Here is a 24,046-nt window from a genome sequence, read left to right as displayed (position 1 = left end):
TGTGGGGCATTTACCTGCTCAAATCCTTGCTCACTCAAGAGTGCAGGAGAGACTTTTCCTGGATAACTGATTCTGGAGATGACCAAAAGGGTTGAAAAATATGTATTATCTTTGTTCAAACCTTGAGGCTATTCTGTTTGGGACACTAAAGACACATTTCACAAGGCTTCATTAACACAGCCCAGATTAAGGTTGTTAACAGAGCCTTGCCCAGCTACAAATTACATGAACACAGAACTCAAATGAGCCTTTAGTAAAGAACAGCAGCTGAGGCTCAGCAATGCCCAGTACAAGCAGAAGCTGTCCTCTTGGGGGGAGCAGCAAGAGTGGCAGGAGCCTCCTTAATAGTAGCTTGAATGTCCTCCACCTGCCTCACTGATAAAGCAAATTTGCTGTGCTCTTCCAGCCATAGAGCATTCTGATGGTATTGGCAAGGTTGCCTTCATGAGCACTGCTCCTTGTGTTTCATTCTAAGAACTTCGGAGTAGTTCCCAGAGAAAACATTTGTTACATATGCATGACCATACTGACAACACTTATATTTCCAAACATTTCTTTGTAGCCATGAGCATAAAGGCTTACTTTCTATTTTTGTAAGGGAAGTCAGGATTCTGAGACAATCGTGAGATCTCAGGAGTGGGTGCCTCAAGACTACTTGCTGACAGAGAGAACTGGTCTGGCATGGTTCTGAGTCTTGACTAGTTGGCCATCATTCCTGAGATTCAGTACATGAATCAAATATGTAGAAATTTATGTTAAAAGTTTGAAAGTCACAAACATTTTAAATCCAGTGATCTGTAGTTTGTTTGTTCACATTGTTTATGCAGACTCAAACACAGTGTGATTCATAACTAGGGGACACTTTTGCTCTGAAGAGCTCTCATGTTGTCTTGACTTTTGCATCATTAAGAGCTACAGTTCTTTCACTCATGCTTTGATTTATCAGCAAGGCTCAGAGGATATAAAGTGTTAGGAGTAGTGGCTTAGCAAGTCTTATTTGTGCTTACTTATGCCCAATATAAGCAACAGATAGAGGACAGAGACAGGTCAAACCTGAAATACTACTTTCCCAAAATATTCCCTCCAATGTCAACATTCTGTGAATCATCAGTTTAAACATGTAAAAATAATGCATACCACTGGGCCATAAACTAAAAACCAGTCAAGGCAATACAAATGTTTATGCAGTTTTAAGGACTTTCTTCGGTTCAAACTGGAGGAGAAAACACTGCTTAAAATCCGCATTTATAAATCAAATAAATTAATAAAAACCTGTGCTTAGGCAGTGGAAAGAACACTAATATTTCAAATATATATGGATGTGGAAGTATATGTGGAAGTACAATTAGCCAGCCCTTAGCTGACAGATACTTGACAAATGGGAATGTTAATACAATCTACAAAGGATGTTAATCACTACAAATACTCTGGCCCTCGAGAAGCAGAAATTTCATCTCCCCTGACTCTGATAATCTAAAAATTATGTGTCCAGTCTGGCAAGTCATCCAGACCCCCTATATATTCAAGGAAAATACAGGCATTCCACAAATTTGTGCCAGAACAAACTGGGAGCAATTAACTTTGAGTAGTGTATGTCTCCTCCCCTTGATGGAAAGAACACATGTACAGCCTGGATTCCATGTTTTCTTCCTAAATGTTAAATTTAAGTAGAATAGATATCAAGCATAATACACAATATAGATACAGTCTATAGGCTAACCAAGTCTCTCACCAGAAGAACTGAAATGCCCCTCAGACTGGGAAACCACAGAAATGCAGTGCTATATTGATGCATTTTTTCAGAAATAATGTTTGAACATATTGTTCAATGATATGGGCTAAATTCACCACTGGCAGCAGCAATCATCTAAAACTACTGGAGCTTTCCTGCTTACAGGCACAATAGTGATATTTCTTTATCAAAGCCCACAGTTATGAAGAAAGGTAACTAGGAAGGTACATTAAGGTTTTCCCTTGACATTTCCTAAAAAGAGGCATGACATGAAACACTGTGGAGCTTTTAGCTTGTTTTCCCAATTATGGGAGGCCTTGGCATGAATATTTTCTGGTCTGTCAGATCCCCTCCACTTCATGTCCATTCCTAACTGTAGTATTTTTTGATCTTTTTAGCCTGGTATCAAATTTGACAAACAACAAACAAGCAAAGCCATGAAGTTATTATAAGCTGGTGGCAACATGGAAGCCTGGTAGAAGATACTGATAGTGCCAGAGCTTTGTCACACTATCAGAGAACTCACTCTGAAGAAAAATCCACAGAAAAACTGACTGCAATGTTTCCTCTGATTGGGAAACTACTCATTAATTTAGATCATCTTACAAAGCAACTGATTATAAATTGTCTTGCACAGACTTGCTTGTTTACTCAGCTAGGGAGATTACATTCTAACTGAAAAAAAAAAAAAAAAGGATAATCAAAGAGAAATCCAAGGCAAAGCTTTCACTTTTTGCTGCTGAAAAGGAGCTTGGTTTCATGTTAAAAGATTCCTGTTCATAGAAGGGACCCTCACCCTTAGGCCCTCCCTCATAAACAACTTGCTTTGCTTTCAAGACCTTTGGCTTCCAGGCCACTCCACCATTTTCTATACCTGATGCATTAGTCAGCATTCCCAGGACCAGTGGGGGGATTATTGCTGAGAGCTGGAAGACAGAAGAAGTGCAAACTGCTCATAATTAAACTTTATCACTACTTACTTCCACAAGTTCTTTTGTCCGGATTTAAAATGAACCCTGGGTGGCATCTACAATAATAGGAGTCCTCCGTGTTAACACACTCATGTTGGCAACCATGGTTATCCAAAGCACAGTAGTCTACAACTGAAAAAGAACAAGACCAACACGTGCAATTAGGAAAAAATATCAGAACTATCATGCATAGTTATTATGGTTCTAGTGACACACAGTAACTATAAAAAAAGGAAAAGCTGATGTAATTTCTGTCCTGAAAAGCCTGTCTGCAAAAAGTAGTCCACGTGCAATACCAGTCGGTAAATCAGATCTTAAATGAGTCCTGAATCATTTCTCAACTTTGAACATTTATCAGTTCTCAGATTGTCAGGAGCCTTCTCAACATGTTTTCTCAGATTTGGAAACCATGCCTCAGAGAAAAACTCTGTCCAGATGTTCACACTGTAGGCCAGGGCATAGCAAAGTTTGTTTGATTTAATTCTGTCTTCTGTATTTCAAGTCCCAGTTCTGGAATTACTCTACTTTTCCTTACTTCCTTCCCAGCTGTATTAATTCATAAGAGCTGTTCCTGTAGCCTGTATTCAGGCTACTATAGGAGAATCCTGCCATTATCTTCTGCACTGAGGACTGTCACAGTACATTCATTCCCTTTAATGTGCTCCACATTTGGTCTGTACAAAGCAGCTACAACTGCAAAGTCTGAGAGCTTCAGACTGATGCTCACCACGGATATTTTGCTTCTACAATGCCTTTTGAAAGAAAAAAAAAAAAATCACAGATGTTTTTCACTGTGTTCAGTTACTTATTTCATAAGTCTGGTCATTTATTACACAAATCCATATTTAAAAGTTAGATTGCCAAAGAGTAATAAAGTAATACTTCAGAGTTTACTCTGTCAAGCCCATTCAAAGTTGCTAAAGAAATTGAAGGGTTTTAAAAATTTCTTTACAGGTTAAGCTTCATCTTCACAACAAAAGTTTTAGAAGAAATTAAAGTCCCAAAGCTGGTGCTCTGCCTGCAAAGAGCTACCAGGCCTATATTAGGAAAGTATACCTGATTCTTTTTGCAGAAGGCAGTAATGTGCTTAGCTTCATACCAAGAGAGGTTCCTCTTTGACAACTGAGTAAATTTTTTCACTACTTTATACTGCTGAGCCTCACAAATTTCTTTAAGACACAGTAATTTGTTTTAATGAAATCAATTCCTTCTTCAGTTGCCCCACCTATGTAAATCATGCAGACTCAGGTGTGCTACTATATAAGTCAAGATCATCTGGTCAGGAAAGCAGATAATCTATTCAGTTACTTTGAAAGAGTAACCCTTTTAACCCTTCAGAATATTAGTGTTGAATCAAGTAAAAAACTTACTGGCTATCATTTTCCTGGCATGAACCTTCCAGTTTCCAGACTGAATCGATTTATATTAAAACCTACTTACAAAATATATGTTTCAAGGATATAATGTGTCATACAATTCGCTTTCCTCTTAAATTAATTCTAACCACAAGCACATTTTCAAGTGTTTAAAAGATACATTAAGAAATAGGTAATCCAAAGAATATATATTATTTAGCATCATGCCTGGGAAATAACCCATATGGATGTCTTTATAAAGTCACCTCCTCCCTGCATTTAAAACTTAACAGAATTAATTTCTACTGCAATACCTACAACTGCCCAACTGATGGTACACAGTGAGAACAGAGTATTCAGTAGGAAAAGACACACAATGAACATTTAGTCCAACTGCCTGACCAGTTCACGGCTGGCTTTGTCCAAATGCCTCTTACACACTGACAGATCTGGAACATCCACCTCCTGTAGAAAACCTGTTCCAGTGTTTGGCTATACTTTTGGTAAAGAAATGCTTCCTAATGTCCAGTCCAAACCTCACCTGGCACAGCTTTGAACCATTCCCTCATGTGCTATCCCTGGGAGAAGAGCATATTTCTATGCTGAGTCATGAGATATACATGAGAATGTGAAAACTTGAGATTTCACTGTTTTGAATTTTATCTCATGTCTATTTTAATAAGAATTTTTTCTAAATGATTTATTAGTGTCCTTTTTAGTGAGCAAATCATTAATTATTATTCAGTTGTCATCTCTGCATATTTGTTCCACCTTGTTTTTCTCACTTGGTATTAGTTAGTAAGTGATGACAACCATTTTTTACTTTCAGTTACCAGTTCTGCACTCCAGGTGCTTACATTGCCCTCTCTGAACCATGGACTGCATGGGTCACCTTTCTCATAAGGGGTTGTTTTAGCCCTATGATGTTTATAGAGGTTATTCAGGCTTGGGACGATGAAGGAAGTTAAGGAGAAGGGTAGGAGAAAAAGGTATAAAATAAGTAAAGGCATAAGGAGAATGAAAAAGAATGTGAGGGAAGAACAAAGCAGACTCATGGAAGATTCATAAGAACCTAAGAAACAGCCAAAAAATCCAGCAGTGCCAGGACTGCAGAGAGGTGGCCAGCAGCCAAACTGCTGCCAGGAAAAGAGGATCCAAGCCTAGCAGCTGCAGCAAGATGGAGACAGTCTAGCACTGGTGCCAGGAAAGAGAGGACAGCATGTGTGGAGAGACACCACCAAGGTGGAGAGGAGAGACTGAGTGTCCAGCAGCATGATGGAGAAAGGGTAGCTCATTACCACCAAACTTCAACTGTTTTATGGACTTTGTCCATATGAAAAACAGTTCAAAAAAGCCGAAGTAATAGTGCCCTGCCAGCCAGATTTACTGCTGAGCAGACAATTTCAAGTGTTGTTTAGCCTACAAATTCGTTCATAAACTGTGCATTGCAAACAGTCAGAGTGGTTGGTTGAATGGATACATCGTGAGTTCTGGCTGTGAGATTTCATATAATTATTGCCATTCAGGTAACTGGCTGGCACATGTCAATAAAGCAATTAGTATCACCACTCATCCTTAAATTAGCCCATCAGAAAAATTTAATAAACATGCCTGTGAAATGAAGTTTCAGCACTTTCTCATTTGCTTGTGCTGGAGTTACAACTTCAGAAGTCTTAGATATCTTAGATGGTAACTTTTGACTCCTTCCAAGAATATCACAATGTGTATTTCCTACTGAAATTCTCTTTTCATTCTCTGAAAGAGGAGGAGCAACTAACCTTAATGAAGTCCCTGTTTTTTGCAAAATTGTTATTGTTCTCACTGATCTCAAGCATATGTGTACATCAAGATCTTCCTTCTCATCCTGCTCATTCAATAATAAGTATTTCACAGAAAGGAAGGGTTAACTAGCTTAGGAGTAATGAAAACTGAGAGTTATCACTACTGATTCAGTACTAAACATAGTCTCCTCAAAAATTTTTTCAGCAAGGATGATTATTCATTGGTGATCACATCTGCAGAAGCTGTACATCTTATTAGCAGCATATTCCTCAAAAATCTCAAACCGTTCAAACCTGAAAAGTCAAAGTCTGGAGGCTGACAATAGGATTTCCAGACAAATTAGCATCATATGCATAAATTAACCAGACTAGCTTTTCCTGTTCAAGAAATGTAGAGAAACTAGATTTCTGCATAGATGAAATATAATTAATATACATTGAACCAATCTTCTACATCAGTAAGAAATTTAAATGTTAAGTGGTCAAATATGCAACTGCAAAAGAAAACTAAGAAATATAATATTAATAATGTGCTTTAAAATCCCTATTAATACTGCTAATTATTAATACTACTATTATTAATTAATAATGCTAATTATTACATTATGAACAGCATGTATTCATGTTTTGAAAGGTAAAAATGAATAGAAATCAAATGGAGAAGAAAAACTGCTATAAAATTCAAGATAGTGAACCCATGCACGCTGTATTTTGAAAATAACTGGAGAGAATATGAAATCTTTAAATGTCAACAACAGCGCTTTTAATAAATGTATATCTCTTCAAGCCAAAGAGAGTCAGTGAGGAGGTATGTCATTTAAGGACATGAATAATTCACACAACCACACTCAGTGTCAGAACAAAAACCCCTCACTTTATTCTCTGACTCCAGTATTTATAGATTCTTGACAATGACCAGGGATTGGATAATTAAGTTACCACCTTCCCAATCACACTGGTCATACAAAACGTCCATCAAAAGACTTTTCTTAGAAGGAATGTGATAAACAACTTAGGTTTACAGGACTTTCATGGGAAAATAACTAAAACTATGAAAACATTATCAGAAGGCTTAATTTTCAGGGAAACAGAGGTAGAAAAAAGTCAAAGATCTATCACACCTCTAAACAGCACTCTCCACAGAATATGCAGACAAGTTATTAACAGGCAAAAAACCAAATACCAATGCAAGAAATTTAATAAATGGCACAGAAATATTTTGAAGCTTTAAATAACAAAAACAGACTTTGTATTTATTACAAAGGATAATATTAGATTTAACATACAAAGAATTTCACCAGAATGATGCCCTGGTAGCAACCTTTCTGGTAAGAATATCTTGGGCTGCCAAGGAACTTAATAGAAAAGAGTAACAACACCTGACGACACTGAGCATGAATATTTCAGATTAGAATATTTCGTAAGAAAGAATTGGGTGTGAAAGAATCTACCAAGAGAAGTCACAAGTTTTCTGTCTCAGGATATAGTCAAATAAATAGCACAGAAGTATATCCTTTATCCTAAAACAAGTAAAAGTCAAGAGGGTGAGCTAAGGTTATTAGATGAACATTAGATATAGAAATTTGAGCCACAACATAAAAACTTGCCTAAATAACCAGTATTATCTACATTTTCAAAACAATTTGGCTTCAAAAAGCAGGTTCTTAAAATGGTATACAAATGGCCAGATTATGCTGGAGACCATTAAAAACTCCTATACTGAATCATTAAGCTACAAGTAAAGGAAACATTTCTGAAGAGTAAGCACAGAATGAATATTCTTCAAGACCTCATGTTATACGGGGCCTAAAAAAAACCTCAAAACCTTGTTTGTGTGTCCTGTGTGAAGCTACATGCAGAAAGTTCCATAATTTGTCACCTATTCTGCATCTCAAAACAGAGTTATCCTGCAAGCCAAAAGCTCTTTGAAGGTAAACAGAGAAATAAATGTTAGAGCTGTCTTAAAATGACAGTAAAGAGTAGAGTGTTGGGGAAAAGCATTGTGGCGGCCTGTGGCAGATTTGAGGCCAAGGATTCACTTGGATTCATTTCCACAGGACTTCAATTTGTGTTTGCACAAATCAAGCATGCATCTAAATTCTTGCCTGAAGAGAATATCTAACAAATAATGTAATTTTTTAATCCAGATCTCACTAAGGCTTTTTGCAGTGGAAACCAGAAGACAGTATTTTCTAAGAATGCAGCATGGGATGAAAAGTTTACAAGAGTAGGTAGATAAGCTTGTAAAAGAGATTATACTAGAAGCATTTACCACATATAAACAGGGAAGAAAAGCGAGGTACTTATAGAGTAATAGCAAGGGAAGTATGTTTTGTGCTAAAAAATTATTGTACCATATTTCCATACTCTCTCTTTTGAGCTGTAATTCTTGGAGCTGATATTTACTTCCATATTGCCCACAGTGAAAATTAAAGGAACATAGTGGATGGGTTCTTAAAGTCATCCTTCCAAAAGGGGGTTGAAATCTCTCCTCCCATCCCCAAAAGATCAAGTGAAAAAACATCAAGAAATTGTCCCCTTTAAAGTTTTTCTGTGGATAACTTCTGCCTGAAGAGAAGCTACCAAGTTCGTCCACCCTTGTTTTTTTAATGGCCACATGTGTCATGCCAGTATGTTGCTGGCCACCCACATGGATCTTGAATAAAACATCAGGTGTGTTGTTTCAAAATGGAAAATTATTTTCTGTGTGAAACTGGTTGGAACAATTTTCCCAAGACACCATTCATTATCAGTAAAGGCCTACAAACATGTTAATTATATGTTCTTTTTCATCTACCAGTTATAAAGGAGAACATCATTGTCTATGGTGGATATTCATTTATATTGAATTTTGCCTTGGTTTGTGTGAAGAGATAAATGTGAATTGCTGAATTCATACTCACCAACACAACTCTTTCCATCTGCATCAAGCTCATATCCTTCATAACACTGACAGACATAGGACCCAGGTGTGTTCACACAAATCTGCTCACAGGCATGCTTCTCCACAGCACAAAGGTCCTGAGCTACAACACACAATTGCATGAGCATGAAATTCTTTGACCATCTACAGCGCACAGACTATAGATCAAAATAAATTTCAGGAAGGTATGGACAGCACTTTGGGATGGGCTTATTTTAACACAGATCATGCCAATGTTCTGTCAAACAGTGAAAGCCAACAGGATCTGTCACTCAAAGCTGAGGCACTCATTCCTTCAGCTGAAGGCAAAGACTATTAACGGACCAATGGTGCCTAGTAGAATTGCTTGATGTATGTTTCCCTAAAAAGTTCAAAGGGCATTCTTCAGGGATTTTTTTTTTAAAAAAAAAGAAAAGTAGTTGCATTTATTTGTGTATTTTTGGGGGATTGTTTTTTGCATAACCAGATGAATGATGATGAGGTTGGAAAGGGAAAGAAAAGGAAAACAAACAGTAGAAAACTTGGGGATATTTAATTTCTGAGATTTAGAATTTTTCAGTTTCATGCAAAATGCCATAGCAAGTTGCCTCTCCCATGCAAAAGACCTCAAAAAAAATTACCATGACAAATGAGGTCAGTTGAGCACCTAGCCAAATAAAGCACACTGGGCTTTCTTTTCGGCAGACTAAAGCTTTATGAGAACCCCAAGTTTCCCCAGCGAAAGCTCTGGAAAGCAGAGTACTTTGTGTTGCTCAAAGACTGCTCAGCACATAATGGTCATTTACAGCTACAAAATAGGCTTTTGGAACATGTTTGAGAAAATCAGCCAAGCAAAAACAAATTTTCTTTTATAGCTGTCTGCTTCATATCAAGCGGCATGATGAACAGCATAAACAGTCGCTTAACTCTTTTGTTCCAGTGTAAACACCCACAAATAGATAATTTTCCAGCTTGTTTCAGCTACATTCCTCTTTTGTATTATTTTGTTTATTAATGTAAGATTTGAGCATCTCTAGAGAAGAATGGGAGAGATTAGTTAAACAAACAAATACTGTGTAATAAGTAAAGAACACCCATTATCTGACATAAACACTCTTCTCCAGGAAAGTTAGACCACAGTACACAAAAGAAGCATCCTTTCGTGGATGCAAAACCATCATAAACAAATGTAAGAATATTTTAAGTTGAACAAACACCATTTCCCAGCCTGAAGCAAAGTTGTCAGTTCATTGCTGATTGAAGCCATTTGGTTAAGGGCTTTAAAGAACTGAGTACTGATAGCATATACTCTCACAAGATTAGAAAAAAAGTGAACAGAAGAATAAAAACAGTCTAAGTTTAGGTACAAAAGAATGAAAAGAGACTTTAACATTAGGTACAGACCATTCATCTTTTCTGCACTGTTTAATTCAGAAAGTGTTACATTATGTATATAAGGAAATTATTTGTCCATGGAAGAGCTGCCAAATACAACCAAAACTTAGATAAATACATCTGGTTTATGTTGATCATGTATTGTTCTTAACATAAACATGATGAAGATTTATTTTACTTAGATGCCAAGTGAGGAATCCACAGTCTCTGTGCAATTGTGGGTAAATAACAGCTAGTGAAGGTAACAAAAATACAGACTGTTCTTTCACTGTGGCTCCCCTACCTCCAGAAGTAAGCTGTCCACTTTGTCCAGGCTTGGCTCCCTGTGCTCATGAAATCTGTTACCTCTCTGTGGGGGTTTTAGATGTAATGCTAGACTGATAGTGCATCATTTCTCTCCTACACCAATGATTTGCACCATCCTAGCACGTTTAAGGCCAGTTTGATGACTTTCAGATTTCCAGTGCTAATTGCTGAAAGAAGTTTATCATTTGGTGATGTAAAAAAAATAAAAAATAAAAAAAAGGCTATAAACACATTGAAGGAGTAATTTCCCTTTCATATTGATCAAACTGCAATCTGGTGTCATCTGATTGATGATCAAAGCAGGTACACAATCAAAGAAAACATGTGAGAGGTAAATGGGGAAAACCAATAAAAATCATAGCAAAAAAGAACATAAAGCAATACAGCAAAGGGCTTTGAAAAATGGTAGAGAGGGAGCATATTGAGGGCTGCTGTGCATGGGTCACCAGCAGGAAAATTGCACACAATTCCAAAACTCTTGGAAATTTACCTGTATTTGAAGCAATGTAGTGCCCAAATGCTGAACTACTGACTGTGAAAGACTATGGAAATGTAACAGAGTAAAAAAGAAAAAGAGACAATAAAGAAAGAATTCTTCATACTTGAAATTAATTTTTTTTTAATTGATTCACATACCTTCACTGTTTCATTGGTGCTTAGTAATTGATATTAAACACAGCTCTAAGCAAGAGAGACTAAGAATCCACTAATCTCAAGACACAAGGTAGTTTTATGGCACTCTCCTGAGATACAGAGCATCAAAGACAACCACAGGATTTGAGCCTGCAGTCTTCACCTTAGGTCTAAATTATTGATTCTAAGGGTATATCCTTTGCTGTCATGATGACTGTTTCCTACAGTTTCCTGAAAGGATGTTTTCCAAAATTTTTTTTTTGGCTAAGATCAGTTTAGCAGCTTTCATTTGAATCCATGCACTTTCATTTGAATCTGTACACTGCTGTGTGATAAAAACTTAAATTTTTAGCAAGTACATTTTCCACAAGTATTTAAAGGTCTTGTTACATAATTTCTTTAAAATAAGGTGGATACAGAAATTAACTTGGCATATCTGTCTAATGTAAATTGCTGTTAATTACTAGGAAACAAGGTTAAATGGACTAATGAAATACTGATCACAAAGATTAAAATTAAAGTGAAATAAAGTTTGTTATTATAAACTATAAGCAAATTACTCAAAACCAAAAAAAGTCAACACTTTTAAAGAGAGGAATGAGAGCATAAGCAAGACTTCTGAAACCATTCTTAGAAAGGCTGAAAACCCTTATATTTCCATCAGCAGTTAGAAAGAGCTTTTCAGAATGCCAGGTTATTTCAGAGTTTTCTAGCATGGGGTTTATTGCACCTTTCTGTACCATTCAGTACTGTTGCTAGCTGGACAAGTTAGTAAAGTATTTAAATTCACTTCATTTGAGATGATAAAATTATTTATTTGGTTGTTGTTTCATTGTTGACCTTGATATACCAAAAACATTTGAATGCAATTTCATACAGTTACAGTATATCTCTGCAGAGCTGTGTATAAAATTTAGCTTGATGTATTTCAGAAAGATTTGTAAAAACTTCACTTACACAAAGCAAGAAAAACTTCAATCTTTCTAGACACATTCTGATGATTACCATTAATTATGTACTGACCTCAGTTCTTATGAGCCCAACAGAAAAGGTAAGTGATGTTAATCACTTTTTGGGAGTACAAAAGAGAAAAGAAAGGTAACATACTGCTGCAAGTCTTCTGGTCAGCATTCAGAATGTATCCTTGTTTACATCTGCACAGGTAGGAGCCAGGTGTGTTTATGCAGAAGTGATCACAGTGATGCTCAACTATACTGCACATATGAGGCACTGAAAGGAAAAAGGAAAACATTATTAGCTGCTGGTCTTATTTACTTGTCATCACAACTGAAAAAAACTGGTGTAGAAAAGTTTAGTGAAGTAACTTAGAAATTTCAAATTAAGTGTTGCTAGTAAAGATAAAAATGAAAGCTTAAAAAATAATACACAATGGAGTATCTGAAAAAAACTAATTATTTGGTGGTCCTATGAAGACAATGAAACAAGCCTATTATAATCAACTTTAGAAAATAAATGAAATTTAAGTATAAGCTGATTTAGAGGACATTCAATTTCTTGCATGAAGGAAATCACCACATAGCACCCAATAATAAAGAAGAATGAATAAAAAAACAACTTAATGAAGAGACTGTTTTGCTTACTTAGTTATTAATGCTGAGGAACATGCAAATAATACGTGATGGCACTGAGGAGATGTATCTCCAAGATTCATTAAGCAGGAGCTGAGTTGCACTACCCTCCAGACAGTTCTGAGTCTATTTTTGTTCTGTTTGTATTTTATGTCTCTAATAGCAAGTATTAAAATGCAGCAGAAACACAATGAAAGAGAAAAAGAATAGAGGCACATTCAGTCAAATTCATTGTTGAGCTATTTTTCTCCAAAGCAGTATTTGGGGATTAAGAAATTGATGTTTCCTTTCCAGTGCAGCATTGCTTGTAAGTAATCTCTATAATATATAGGTGAATTACTTGTCAGAGAACATTTGTGGAAAATTACCTATTTTGCTCAGCAGCAATTAGGGATTGATGTGTTCCTTAATGTTCTGGGTTGACAAAGCTCAAAATTTATGGAATAGATATTAACATTAATCTTCTAGAAGCCACAACAGAAGCCTGCTAAATAACTCACTGTACTAGGTGTAATACTTGTGGGAAAAAACCCCACAAGTGATTTTAAGATATATAGACTACATGTCTGCTCTTTGGAATGGTTACAAGGGTTAGGTATTTACTGCTGACACACAAACCACCACAATTCCCTAATATCTTAATCAGCTTCTTGGATCTCATTAATTTTTCCCATAATAAAACTTGTCAAGTCCTTTCAATTATATGAACACAGACCTACTTTGACTTCTTGTCTTGTCATCCTTCTGTCACTCTGAAAATGAAAGCATTCAACAACAGGAGTCCCAATAACTCAAGTTCCTTCTGAAAGTACATTGTTACTGTCTGTTACCAACCTCCCATCTACCACACAAGCGAAGTGTATATAGGTATACATATATACCTATATATATTCTGAAGTGTTTCTGTTGCACCCATTTCAAAGCAGTGATACTCTGGTCATTAGACCGACTTCAGTGGTGGAATCTGCCCTCTGAATGATTTCTGCAACCTCATCAGTCACAGGAGGTTGCAGGAAGGGACTGATGTAATAGAAAGGGTGAGCTCATTGTTAAGGAATCTGAACATAAACCTTGTTGTGAATTACATTTTATCTCTACATCACAGGGTCCTTATTTGATTTTGGGCAAGACAATAATATCAGTATCTTCAAGGAAACATCAGCCTTCACACTGTAACTGTTCAGGTAGAGACATCTGAATCTGGACTTGCAAGAATGCAAGTGATGGCTGTAGAGCTGTGAATAACATGTTCTGTAAGTCCAAAAATGTTAAATGCCTGAAAATCACACAGGGATTGCACTGAATTAAATATTTAGAGTTATTGGGTGGTTTTGACAAACTTAACCCTGTTTCTGTGCCTCCATTCCTCCAATGTAAAATGGGGATGACACCACTATCTACTTTACAGGAATATAATAAGGTCTTTATTTGCCCCCAACTGCTCCATTCCAAGTTTCTTTCCAAGCATCTTTCTCACACTTCATCTAATCTCCATCATCTTTCCTGGATTCTGTTCCCATCTCTATTGATATTTTTCTGAGTTTTCAACTCCTGTCTTATTCTTCATGCCTCTGATCCCTCAGGATACTCGTTGCTTATGTTTTACCTTGCTGACTAGTAATAAAAAGGGGTCCTTGGCTTCAACTGATGTTTCTGATGTGCACGAATCTTTAGCACTCCGGGGCAGCAACTGTAGGGAACCTCTGACTTAATAGAGTGGAACACATTCAGTTTACAGGGGTTCTTCTGATAATATATATAGGTCCTGGGTACTTCGTAGTCTCCCCTATCCAGTACTGAGTAGCAATTAATTTGGCTTACTTTTTGTTTTCCCCACAGAGCTTCACAATTTGGCCATGGTTTTCTTTTGTCATCATAAGAACCATGAGGACACATTCTGACAGACATATAGGGTGATTCAGACACAAAGACAGATGAGGGGCCAAGGTCTTTTCCCACAGCACAAAGCCCAGCAGACAGCATTCCAGATGACTTGACCAGAGGGGTGCCTTCAATTGCTTTAGCAAAGAAACAAGGTGTCCAGATGTTCCACTCAGCTACAGTGATACTGCCTCTGGGTCCACACCTGGGAGGACTTGAACTAACCACATTTCCTGGAGGAGTGAGTGGCTCTAGGAAGCAGAGGTTATGATTGCTCTCTTGAAATTCAGCAAGCTGAAAGCTGCTTCACAGTCAAGAGCATATAAAATGTTTTGGATCCTATCTGCAATTTAGTACCTTATGTTGAAATTCATGAATCTAACAGCTTAAACCCTCTGTTGAATCTGTGTCTGTGTTTTTAAACACATCTGAGGATCTCACTTTGAATTCTCAGCACAGCAAATCCCATAGAGGCATTCCCTGGGAGCAAGAGGCAACTGCTATCCTTGTCACCGCCACAGTCCTCCATCAGCAATGGGGAGGTGGTTTTACTGAAGAACGTGTGTTTGATTAAAAGTGAGCTAAAAAACTCTAGTAAATTTATTGGAAACTGCCCAGTCAGAAAAAAAAATCCAACCAAGTAAAGGGTATTTGTACAGGATTTGTTTCTAAAACACAATCTAAAAAATCAGCATTTGCTGTGCATTCCATTTAAACTCCGAATCCATGATTAGTTGACTTTTTCTTGGTTTTTAAATATATCCTCCTACGCCAGCTAATAATACAGCAAGGAAGAAATGGGAAAAAATCTATTATCTGATGAATGTCTGTGTTGGTGTTTTGTGCTGAGGCAGTTCAGCTGCTCTTTGAAACAATTTTGGAGAAGATCAAGCAAGGAAAATTCTCCAGACTATGCTTACAATAAACTGCAGCTCTTTTCTGGCAAAAGCATCCCAAGACATGAGTGACCATTTAATCTCACCATGCATTCTTTTTCTGGATTCTAATGAAAATGAATCAGCTTAATGTCAAATTTATATGAAATACTCTCATATTTATCTCAGGAAAAAATAAAAAACTCTACTAAGTACGCAGATTCAAATAAAATTAATTACAAATGCCATGATATTTGCAAAAGATAATTCTTTACCAGGGAATTATAGATGGAAGTAATATCTCTGTTGTAAATTAATACCTATTAAAATATTTATTTTATTGTATGAATGAATAATATCACTGTAACAGCTTTTCCTAACTTCATGTATTTAAAATACATGGAATATATCTACATGGTTTCATTTCCAGTCACAAGGCATATACAGAAATGATTCTTTGCATAGAATTAATATGTAAGCTTTGGAAGAGGAATCCATGGACTCTCAAGAATATTTAAATAACTGAAAGACAGTTGAGCAGTTTAAAATTTCACTACTAAGGGAGATCACATTTAAAATGAAGAGATGAAAAAACTTACCTAATATTCAAATATCAGAGATCATAAATTTATTGCTATTATGCAATAAACAGGAAAATCATAATATGTGTGTTTTCCTAACTGCTTATGACCGTGAGCAATTAAATCACATTTTATGGCACTTAACAGTAACATGAGTTTTCCCCACATGTGACAGCTGCTCTGGATGTTGTTTGGCTAATCTGCCTTCAATACATATGTTCTAACAGATGAAGTTTCATGTAAAAAAAAGAAAGTTTAATTATAATGTATATTTTTTCTGTTTCACTTTCATCTATGTATTCAAATCTATAGATAATAATCTTACCACAAAGTTTAGTCTGGAAGGCAGAGGTCAGTGTTTCAATCTGACTGAAGTTAGCAACCAGAAACACATGTTCTTCATGTGGTTCACTGCCAATGGACTTCAGGGTATTCATATCCACTCTTCCTACTCCAATAGCAAAAATTAGGATTCCTGAGTTACGTGCTTTAGCAGCAATCTCTGCCACAGGATCCTGAGGCCTCCCATCTGTCACTATCATGATAATTCGGGGCACATTCTGCCTCAGAGGTCGAGCCCCCTCTGTCTCTGTAAATGCGATGTTCACAGCATACTGCAGAGCCAGTCCAGTCATGGTGCCGGTGGCCAGGTGCATCATCCTCTTCACTGCTCTTTCGATATCCTGCTTCCGCCTGAAGGTCTTCAATGAGAACTCCTGTTTGACCGTGCTGCCGTACTGAATCAGACCCACGCGCGTGGCATCAGGGCTGACGTCCAGAAACTGCAAGATGGTCAAAATGAACTCCTTCACTTTTATAAAGTCATAATGGCTCACACTGCGAGAGCTGTCAATGATGAAAACAAGGTCCAGACGTTTGTTGTTGCAAGTGTTTTCTAAAAGGAAAATGCAAACAAAAATACAATTTCAAAAGGTGAATAGGTTCAGGTTTACTGTCTAAACAAACACTCTGACAAGTGGTGTGAAAATTCAGGAAACAGAGGAGATACCACAATTAAGACTACTTGGGCAATATAAATTTGTTCTCTAGTAAATAACAAAAACTGCCTGATACTTGATCACTATATGCATTTTTGTGTGTGTGTGTTTGTGTGTTAAGTGCCCAGAATGGTTAATGGCAGTGGAATGGTGAGACAGAATCACACAACCAGAGAGTAGCTTGTGTTGGAAAGGACAATAAATATCGTGTAGTTCAACTCCCCTGCAGTGAGCAGGGACACCTTCCACTACCAGACCATGTTGCTCAAAGCCCCATCCAACCTGGCCTTAAACACTGCCAGGGATGGGATATCACAACTTCTATGGGCAACCTGTTCAAGTAAAGAATTTCTTCCCTATATCTAATCTAAACCTGGCCTCTATTAGTTTATTATTGGTTCATTACTTCTTGTCCTACCACTACATGCCCTTGTCAAATGTCACTCTTCAGGTTACTTGGTACTGTGTCATTGTTGAGATTTTGACCTCATTCCCCATGCAGGGTGGAAATCCTCTCTGAATGACAGTTAACTATTTAAGTGGGCTGCACTGTGATGCTTTCTGTGGCAGGGCCTTCAAATTTAGAAATCTAATACTGTGACAAGTCAGGGGGATATGTTTCATTAGAAACAGGGAAAATAGAACACAAAGAAACACAAGTCAAAAGCATCTGTTAATTGCACTGACTGGTAAGAGATGTGAAGGGACTGGTTTGTCAAAGAAGTTGGCAGTAAGCAGCACTTTGTATGTACAAAGTACTGTTCTCAATGACGTCAACTGCAGCTGTGAGTGCTCAGCAGTTCTACAAAACAAATGTCATGATTTCAAACATGTAATTAATACCCATCTGGGGAAAGTTTCATGCATTGGACTAGCTCAGCATCACAGACAACTTCTATGGTTGCATTGGAGAGAAAATCCTGTTGTCTACAGTGGCACTCCACTCAGCCCAAAAAAACTCTTACTGAACACCCCCTGAAATCTATGTCAGCCGTCAGAAGCCTTTTTTTCCAAAAGTCACTGAAGCAGAAATATTACAGAGTATGTCTATATTTGGCAATGGCACAGATGGGCAAGCCAAGCTATTATTAATAGCAGCAGAAGTGAAGGCTGCTTGCCTTCTAGGCATCCTACAAGGTGTCTGGGACCCTGGGTGTGTCCTCTGGTTTCTGCTCACCATCCTTTTCTGAAAGAATATGAGAAATAAGAGACACATGCATGAGTTGAATGATGAGAATGGATAGGGACTGACCATTCACAGGAAACCAGCACATGGCAGGCTTGAGGCAAGCCTGCCAGGTGAGCTCAGACTTGATACAGAAGGAGACAGCATACGGAAAAAGATTAAAATACTTTGATGGGATGCTGATGAAAAGAAATCAATAGAGGTTTAACATGTATACTAAAGACTCCTCCAAATTAGGAAATCCCTGGGTCACAAAAGCATTGAAGTTCAGGGGATAACTGCAGGTGTTTTCCTTGTCCTTAAACTATTCCACATGCATCTACTTTTGACCTCTGTCAGAGACAGAATATAGGTTTAGATAGACTTCAATCATTATGTCTGCTCATCTACTTCAATTCCTATGGCTATGAATAAACCTGTGTTGTTAGTTGTGTTTGTATGCCTAGCTTGAAAGATTAAAGATGGCAAGAATGCTCATTAGACTGCAGTGGCACCCTCATTTTACTAAGATGAGACACCCCTAATCAGTAGTTTCCCTTATTGCCAAACCCAGTTCAATTCCCAGTGCACTGTCATCCATTTTGTGCAGCGAATGAAGCAAATGTTTGGTGGAAAAGTAGTGTCTGACTGTATAATCAAAGGTCATGTCATACTGCACTAGTACAAGTGGGCCAGTCAAGGACTCAATTTGAAAAATGTCTGTCTGCAGACTGTCCTTTAAACAAGTTCACTTGTGACTGCTGACGAACACTCATCATGCACTTCTGCCAAGGCAGGGGGTGAGAAAGATGCCTGTTTTCACTTGTTAACTCAGAAGCCTCTTTCATAGACTACCAAGAACATTTTTTGGCATAGAATAAAAATGCTCTCTAATGACAATAAAAATGACTGCCTGGATTTATTCATGTGCAGTCTACAGTACAGCTTTATTCATAAGCGTAGGAATATGCTTGGGTTGCTTATTCTTTCAAAATCAGAGCAGGTTGAATATAAGCCAAGCTGAGCAGAAGCAAAACTCCAGTTCTAATGGAATACAGATATCATGACGTAACTATTTTCCACCTTATTATCTTCATTATAATTATCCATATATATATATATATAAAATGACAAATTTTCTTTACTAATACAACATGAATGATTCCAGCAGTACAAAGATAATGCTAAGTTATTATTTGTGGGAGCAGAGCAATAGTAAAGGAGGATAATTACAGAAAAAAATGCTAAGAATATGTGTGTGCATATGAAATGAAGGACAGACAAGGAAGAAGGGTAAAATGGCTGCTATTTTATTTCCCTTAAAACACTTCAGCATGGCTTCACTAAAGGTAAATCATGCTTGACCAGCCTGATTGCCTTCTATGATGAAATAACAGCAATAACAGCCTGGATGGATGAGGGGGGAGCAGGGGATATTGTCTACCTTGACTTCAGCAAAGCTTTCTCTCACAATATCCTCACAGGCAAACTCAGGAAGTGTGGGCTGGGTGAGTGGGCAGAGAGATGGATCGATTGGCTGAACAGCAGATCCCAGAGTCCTAATTAGTGGGACAGCTGGAGGCCTACTGCTAGTGGCATCTACCAAGGCTCAGTCCTGGGCCCAGTATTGTTTAACTTTCCACCAATAACTTGGATGAAGGGGCAGAGGCCTCCTCAGCAAGTTCCCAAGAACACAAAGCTGGGAGGAGTGGCCGATACCCCAGAGTGTTGTGCAGCCCTTCAGAAGGACCTCGACAGGCTGGAGAGATGGGCAGAGAAGAACCATCTGAAATTCAACAAAGGTGAATGCAGGGTCCTTGGTCCTGTAATAACCCCAGGCACCAGCACAGTATCCTGCTGGAAGCAGCTCTGCAGAGGAGGTCCTGGGGGTCCTGGAGGACAACAAAACGTCCATGAGCTGGCACCACGTTCTTGGGGCCAAGAAGGCCAAAGGTATCCTGGGGTGCCCTAGGAAGAGCATTGCCAGGAGGTGATCCTGCCCCTCTGCTCAGCCCTAGAGGCCACATCTGGAATGCTCTGTCCAGTTCTGGGCTCCCCAGTACAAGAGAGACATGGAACTGCTGGAGTGAGTCCAGAGGAGGGCTACAAAGATGATGAGGGGACTGGTGCATCTCTCTTATGAGGAAAGACTGAGAGAGTTGTGCCTATTGAGTCTCAAGAGGAGGCATCTGGGAGGGGACCTCATCAACATCTCTCAGTCTCTGAAGGGAGGGTGTCAAGAGCATGGACCAGGCTCTTCTCAGTGGTGCCAAGCAATAGAACAAGAGGCAATGGGACAGAGAATGATGCAAAGAAGTTCCACCTGAACATGAAGAAAAACTTCTTTACTGTGCAGATTCACTGGAACAGGCTGCCCAGAGAGGCTGTGGAGTCTCCCTCACTGGAGATATTCAAGAACCACCTGGATACAATCCTGTGCCATGTGCTCTGGGGTGGCCCTGCTTGAGCAGGGAGGTTGGACCAGATGACCCACTGTGCTCCCTTCCAACCTGAGCCATGTTGTGATTCTGTGAAAACAAGTCAAAACTACAGCCTTGGTGTTGAATCCTTTTAATTGGAATATAAAGATTTAGATCCCAGTCTAAAGAGACTCATTTGTCTATTTTAAAGTCTGGAAGGAATCTTGGTAGGAAAAAGCTTGGAGAGCGTTGGTGGATAGTAGTACCAGAAACACATTCAATACTGTGCTGAATTACTTTAGAAATTATTTTAGAAAAATCTATTCATCTGAATGAAACACAGTGTATTTCAAAACTACTTTGATCATCAAAGTTCTATCTATAGAAATACCAAACATTTCCAAATTAAGATGTATTTAAAGTCTTTCTCTTCTGATTTGGTATGATTTTTTTTAAAACTCTGTAATTATTAAAGTTGATTTAACTTGGTATCAGTGAAAAATAATACATAACTCTTCTACAGATAAAAAATCCAGCTTGGTGGTATTTTGAGGAGTGACAAGCAGTAGTAATGACTAACAGATCTAAACACTCATCCCCTCAGATAAATTTTCAGTGATAGCTTTTTAGCAGCTACATGCTTCTTCATTTGTCCTGTAAACTATAATCTCTTCCTCTGACCAAATCTCATTTTGAAAAGTGGACTTTCACACAACTTTGGCAAACATCTTCATAACTAAAAGTAATTCCCTTTCACTTTTATAAAAATTGACATACTCATTGAAAAGAGCTACTCATCCATAAACCTACTTCTAAGTCAGCAGAGGTCTTGTATTGCAAACACAAAGTTAAAAAAATCCCTCAGTGTGGGTTGCATTATCCAAAGGGGAAACCAGGACAGGCAAGACAAAGACAGATCAGAAGGAAAGATCAAGTCAGTAGTAAATATGTTCTCCTTCTCTACTCAATATCCACTTTCTAAATGGCAGTTACAGTGATGCCACCTTTGGAAAACTAACAATGCAAGGAAATTTCAGTTCTACTGGGAAGAATCCAGCTGGGATACAATTACTGAGAGATACATAAAACAAAGCTTAAAATAATATTGAGCACCTTAATTTCCTTTAAAGCTGAAAATTCTGTTAAATCATTTTATCTGATGACAGCAGGTTTCCTTCTATTCCTTTCTCAAAGCAAATTATGCTCAGCCTGTTTTGGCTTTAACAAAGCTCATACTGCTTTGATTTTGCTCACCCCCACAGGATCTGTGTCTGAGAGCATGTTTGTATCCTCTCATTTTTTTCACTAATGCTTCATTCCCTTAAAACATCTAAAGTAGCATTAGGGAGCTTTCTCGGGCATTTGAACTGACCCTTCAAGGCTGTTAAACCATTAGAACAGTTCCCAGTACTGTTGTCTGAGCACAATTCACATTTTCTCACACAGTCCTCAGGCATGATATGGGAAGTAGCATGAGCCAGGGCTCCATCCTTTGTGGATGGGACTGGTCTGTGAACTCAGGTTATTCCTCAGCACAGAAGCAGACCACATGGTACTACTGGTCTCAGTACCAAAAAGCAGCCTAAGGTACCAGCTGAGCCCAGAGGCCAGCTGGCTGCACCCACAGTGTTAAACTCACCGTTCTGCTCAGAGTGGCTGTATGCAAGAGGCCTCCTGGGAACAATCCCTGTAGAGATTATTCTCTACCTTCTGAACCATGCATGGTGATTGCTGGTCACTGTGGGCCGGAGACTGCTCCAGCCATTTAACAGCAACAATAATGGTGGAGTTCCAATGCCCAAGAACTGTTTCATTTCCTCAAACATTTCCATCTGGGGATATTCAAACTGAACACATTCAAAGGACACACATTTTAGATGGTGATTGTTCAAATGTTTTCACAAGTTGGCTGTCTTGGAAAAACTGCTTCTTTAAAAATGAATTAATTATTTTCTAGTTTTGTCCTACATCTTTATGACTCCTTAATACTTTTTTATTTTTATATTTTTTTTAATCCAGATATTATTTATTTGGTTATGTAGGTCTTTATCCTAATAGATGAGAGTGGATAAATATTAAAGAAGGATATTTTTGCATGCAAAGCAAAAGGAGGTTAATTCAATTTGGTAAACACTACAGCACAGTTTGGACATTGAAAAAGTAATTTATAACAAGTAAATATTAGCTCCATGAAGATGGTGTTATAGATAATGGCAATTCAAGCAAACAGGAAAGATTAAATCAGTTAAGAAAAAATGAGATCATAGAATAATTATTGCCTGAACAGACTTTAATAGTAATTTTAATATTTTGTGTTTCTTAGCTCACTCCCCAGCAATGTATATAGAAAAATTACATGTCCTGTGACACTTCCAGCTGTAGCACCAAATATATTTTTAAATTTTATCTTTCAGTAACAGAACAAGTCTTCACTCAAAATTAAAGGGGGAGAAAACTATTCTCCCTGTTAGCATATTATACAACTTCTTCCTAAATGTCTCTTCTTTCTTTACCATTTTATTAATTAATTTTCTCTCAAGCCCTCAATATTACTTTCCCATCTTCCTTTAACAATTTCCTTCCTTATAAATCTCTGCATAACTCCTACAAAATTTGTTAAAAGATGTATGAACTTGCCAGGTGTCAAATATTTTTTTATTGAAGTCCAGAATTCTGGTTTTCCCTAGCTAAATATCCAGCCAGAAAGATTGTATTTGACAATGTTCTCAGATAATTCCAAAATATTTCCTACATCATCAAGAAGGTTTAATCTTCTTATCATAAAATTATACAAGTAAAGAATAGCCAAATTTCCAATTCATTCATAAACATACCAAGTGCAAAACACTTTGGGAAACACATTTTGTGATTGTTGCAAAAAATAAATGAAGAAGAGTAGTTATTCCAAGCATTTCTTGTCTCTAGTGAGACACTTTGAGCTAGTTAGCTTCCATTCCTTTTGGGTTTTTTTTCACTTTAATTCAAAGATGGGCAAAGTATGGTATGGTACATTTCAGATGTAGTCATACCTAGTTCCTGAAGCAAACATTAGAAACCGCTCACTTCTCCCTTTTATGCCACACGTGCACGCTGCACTTGGTTCTGCAGGTGACACCACCCCTTCTCAGCTCTGGGACAGACCATGGATCCAAGACCTGCCTGAACTCTCTGGCTCCATCCTTGCTCTGAATCTTTGCCCAAACACACAGGCCTATGGCCCTAACCCAAACATTTATTATGAGTTTGGCAGCTCACCCATTTTTCTTTATAAATTTCTTCATCTGGGAACAATCTCTAAATGGAGCATAGCCTCCAGACATTTTTTTATTGCCTCTGACAAAATCTTTTCTGAACTTCCAAAACTTCTGGGAGAACTGTACAGCAGGAGGCTCTTGTCCAGAGATTTCCATTTCCTTCTACATGCAAATGCTTCATTATTAGTCACTGCAGGGGGGTTTATTA

General features: G+C 37.8%; 1 protein-coding gene across 4 annotated transcripts in view; it reads right to left on the bottom strand.

Annotated features, from left to right (window-relative positions):
- The window catches only part of MATN2 (matrilin 2), a 68,946-nt gene that overhangs the window by 28,148 nt on the left and 16,752 nt on the right, over positions 1-24,046 (bottom strand). For all 4 annotated transcript variants that reach the window (XM_015618920.1, XM_033512354.1, XM_033512353.1 and 1 more), the window contains exons 3-6: positions 16,327-16,896; positions 12,183-12,305; positions 8,743-8,865; positions 2,713-2,835 (exon numbers count right to left, since the gene is read on the bottom strand). In XM_015618920.1, the coding sequence (XP_015474406.1) occupies positions 2,713-2,835; positions 8,743-8,865; positions 12,183-12,305; positions 16,327-16,896 (939 nt within the window). The remainder of the gene's footprint in view (positions 1-2,712; positions 2,836-8,742; positions 8,866-12,182; positions 12,306-16,326; positions 16,897-24,046) is intronic.

The sequence above is a fragment of the Parus major genome, chromosome 2 (genome assembly GCF_001522545.3).
Source record: "Parus major isolate Abel chromosome 2, Parus_major1.1, whole genome shotgun sequence".
Taxonomy (NCBI): domain Eukaryota; kingdom Metazoa; phylum Chordata; class Aves; order Passeriformes; family Paridae; genus Parus; species Parus major.
This window is presented reverse-complemented; position numbering and strand designations above follow the sequence as displayed.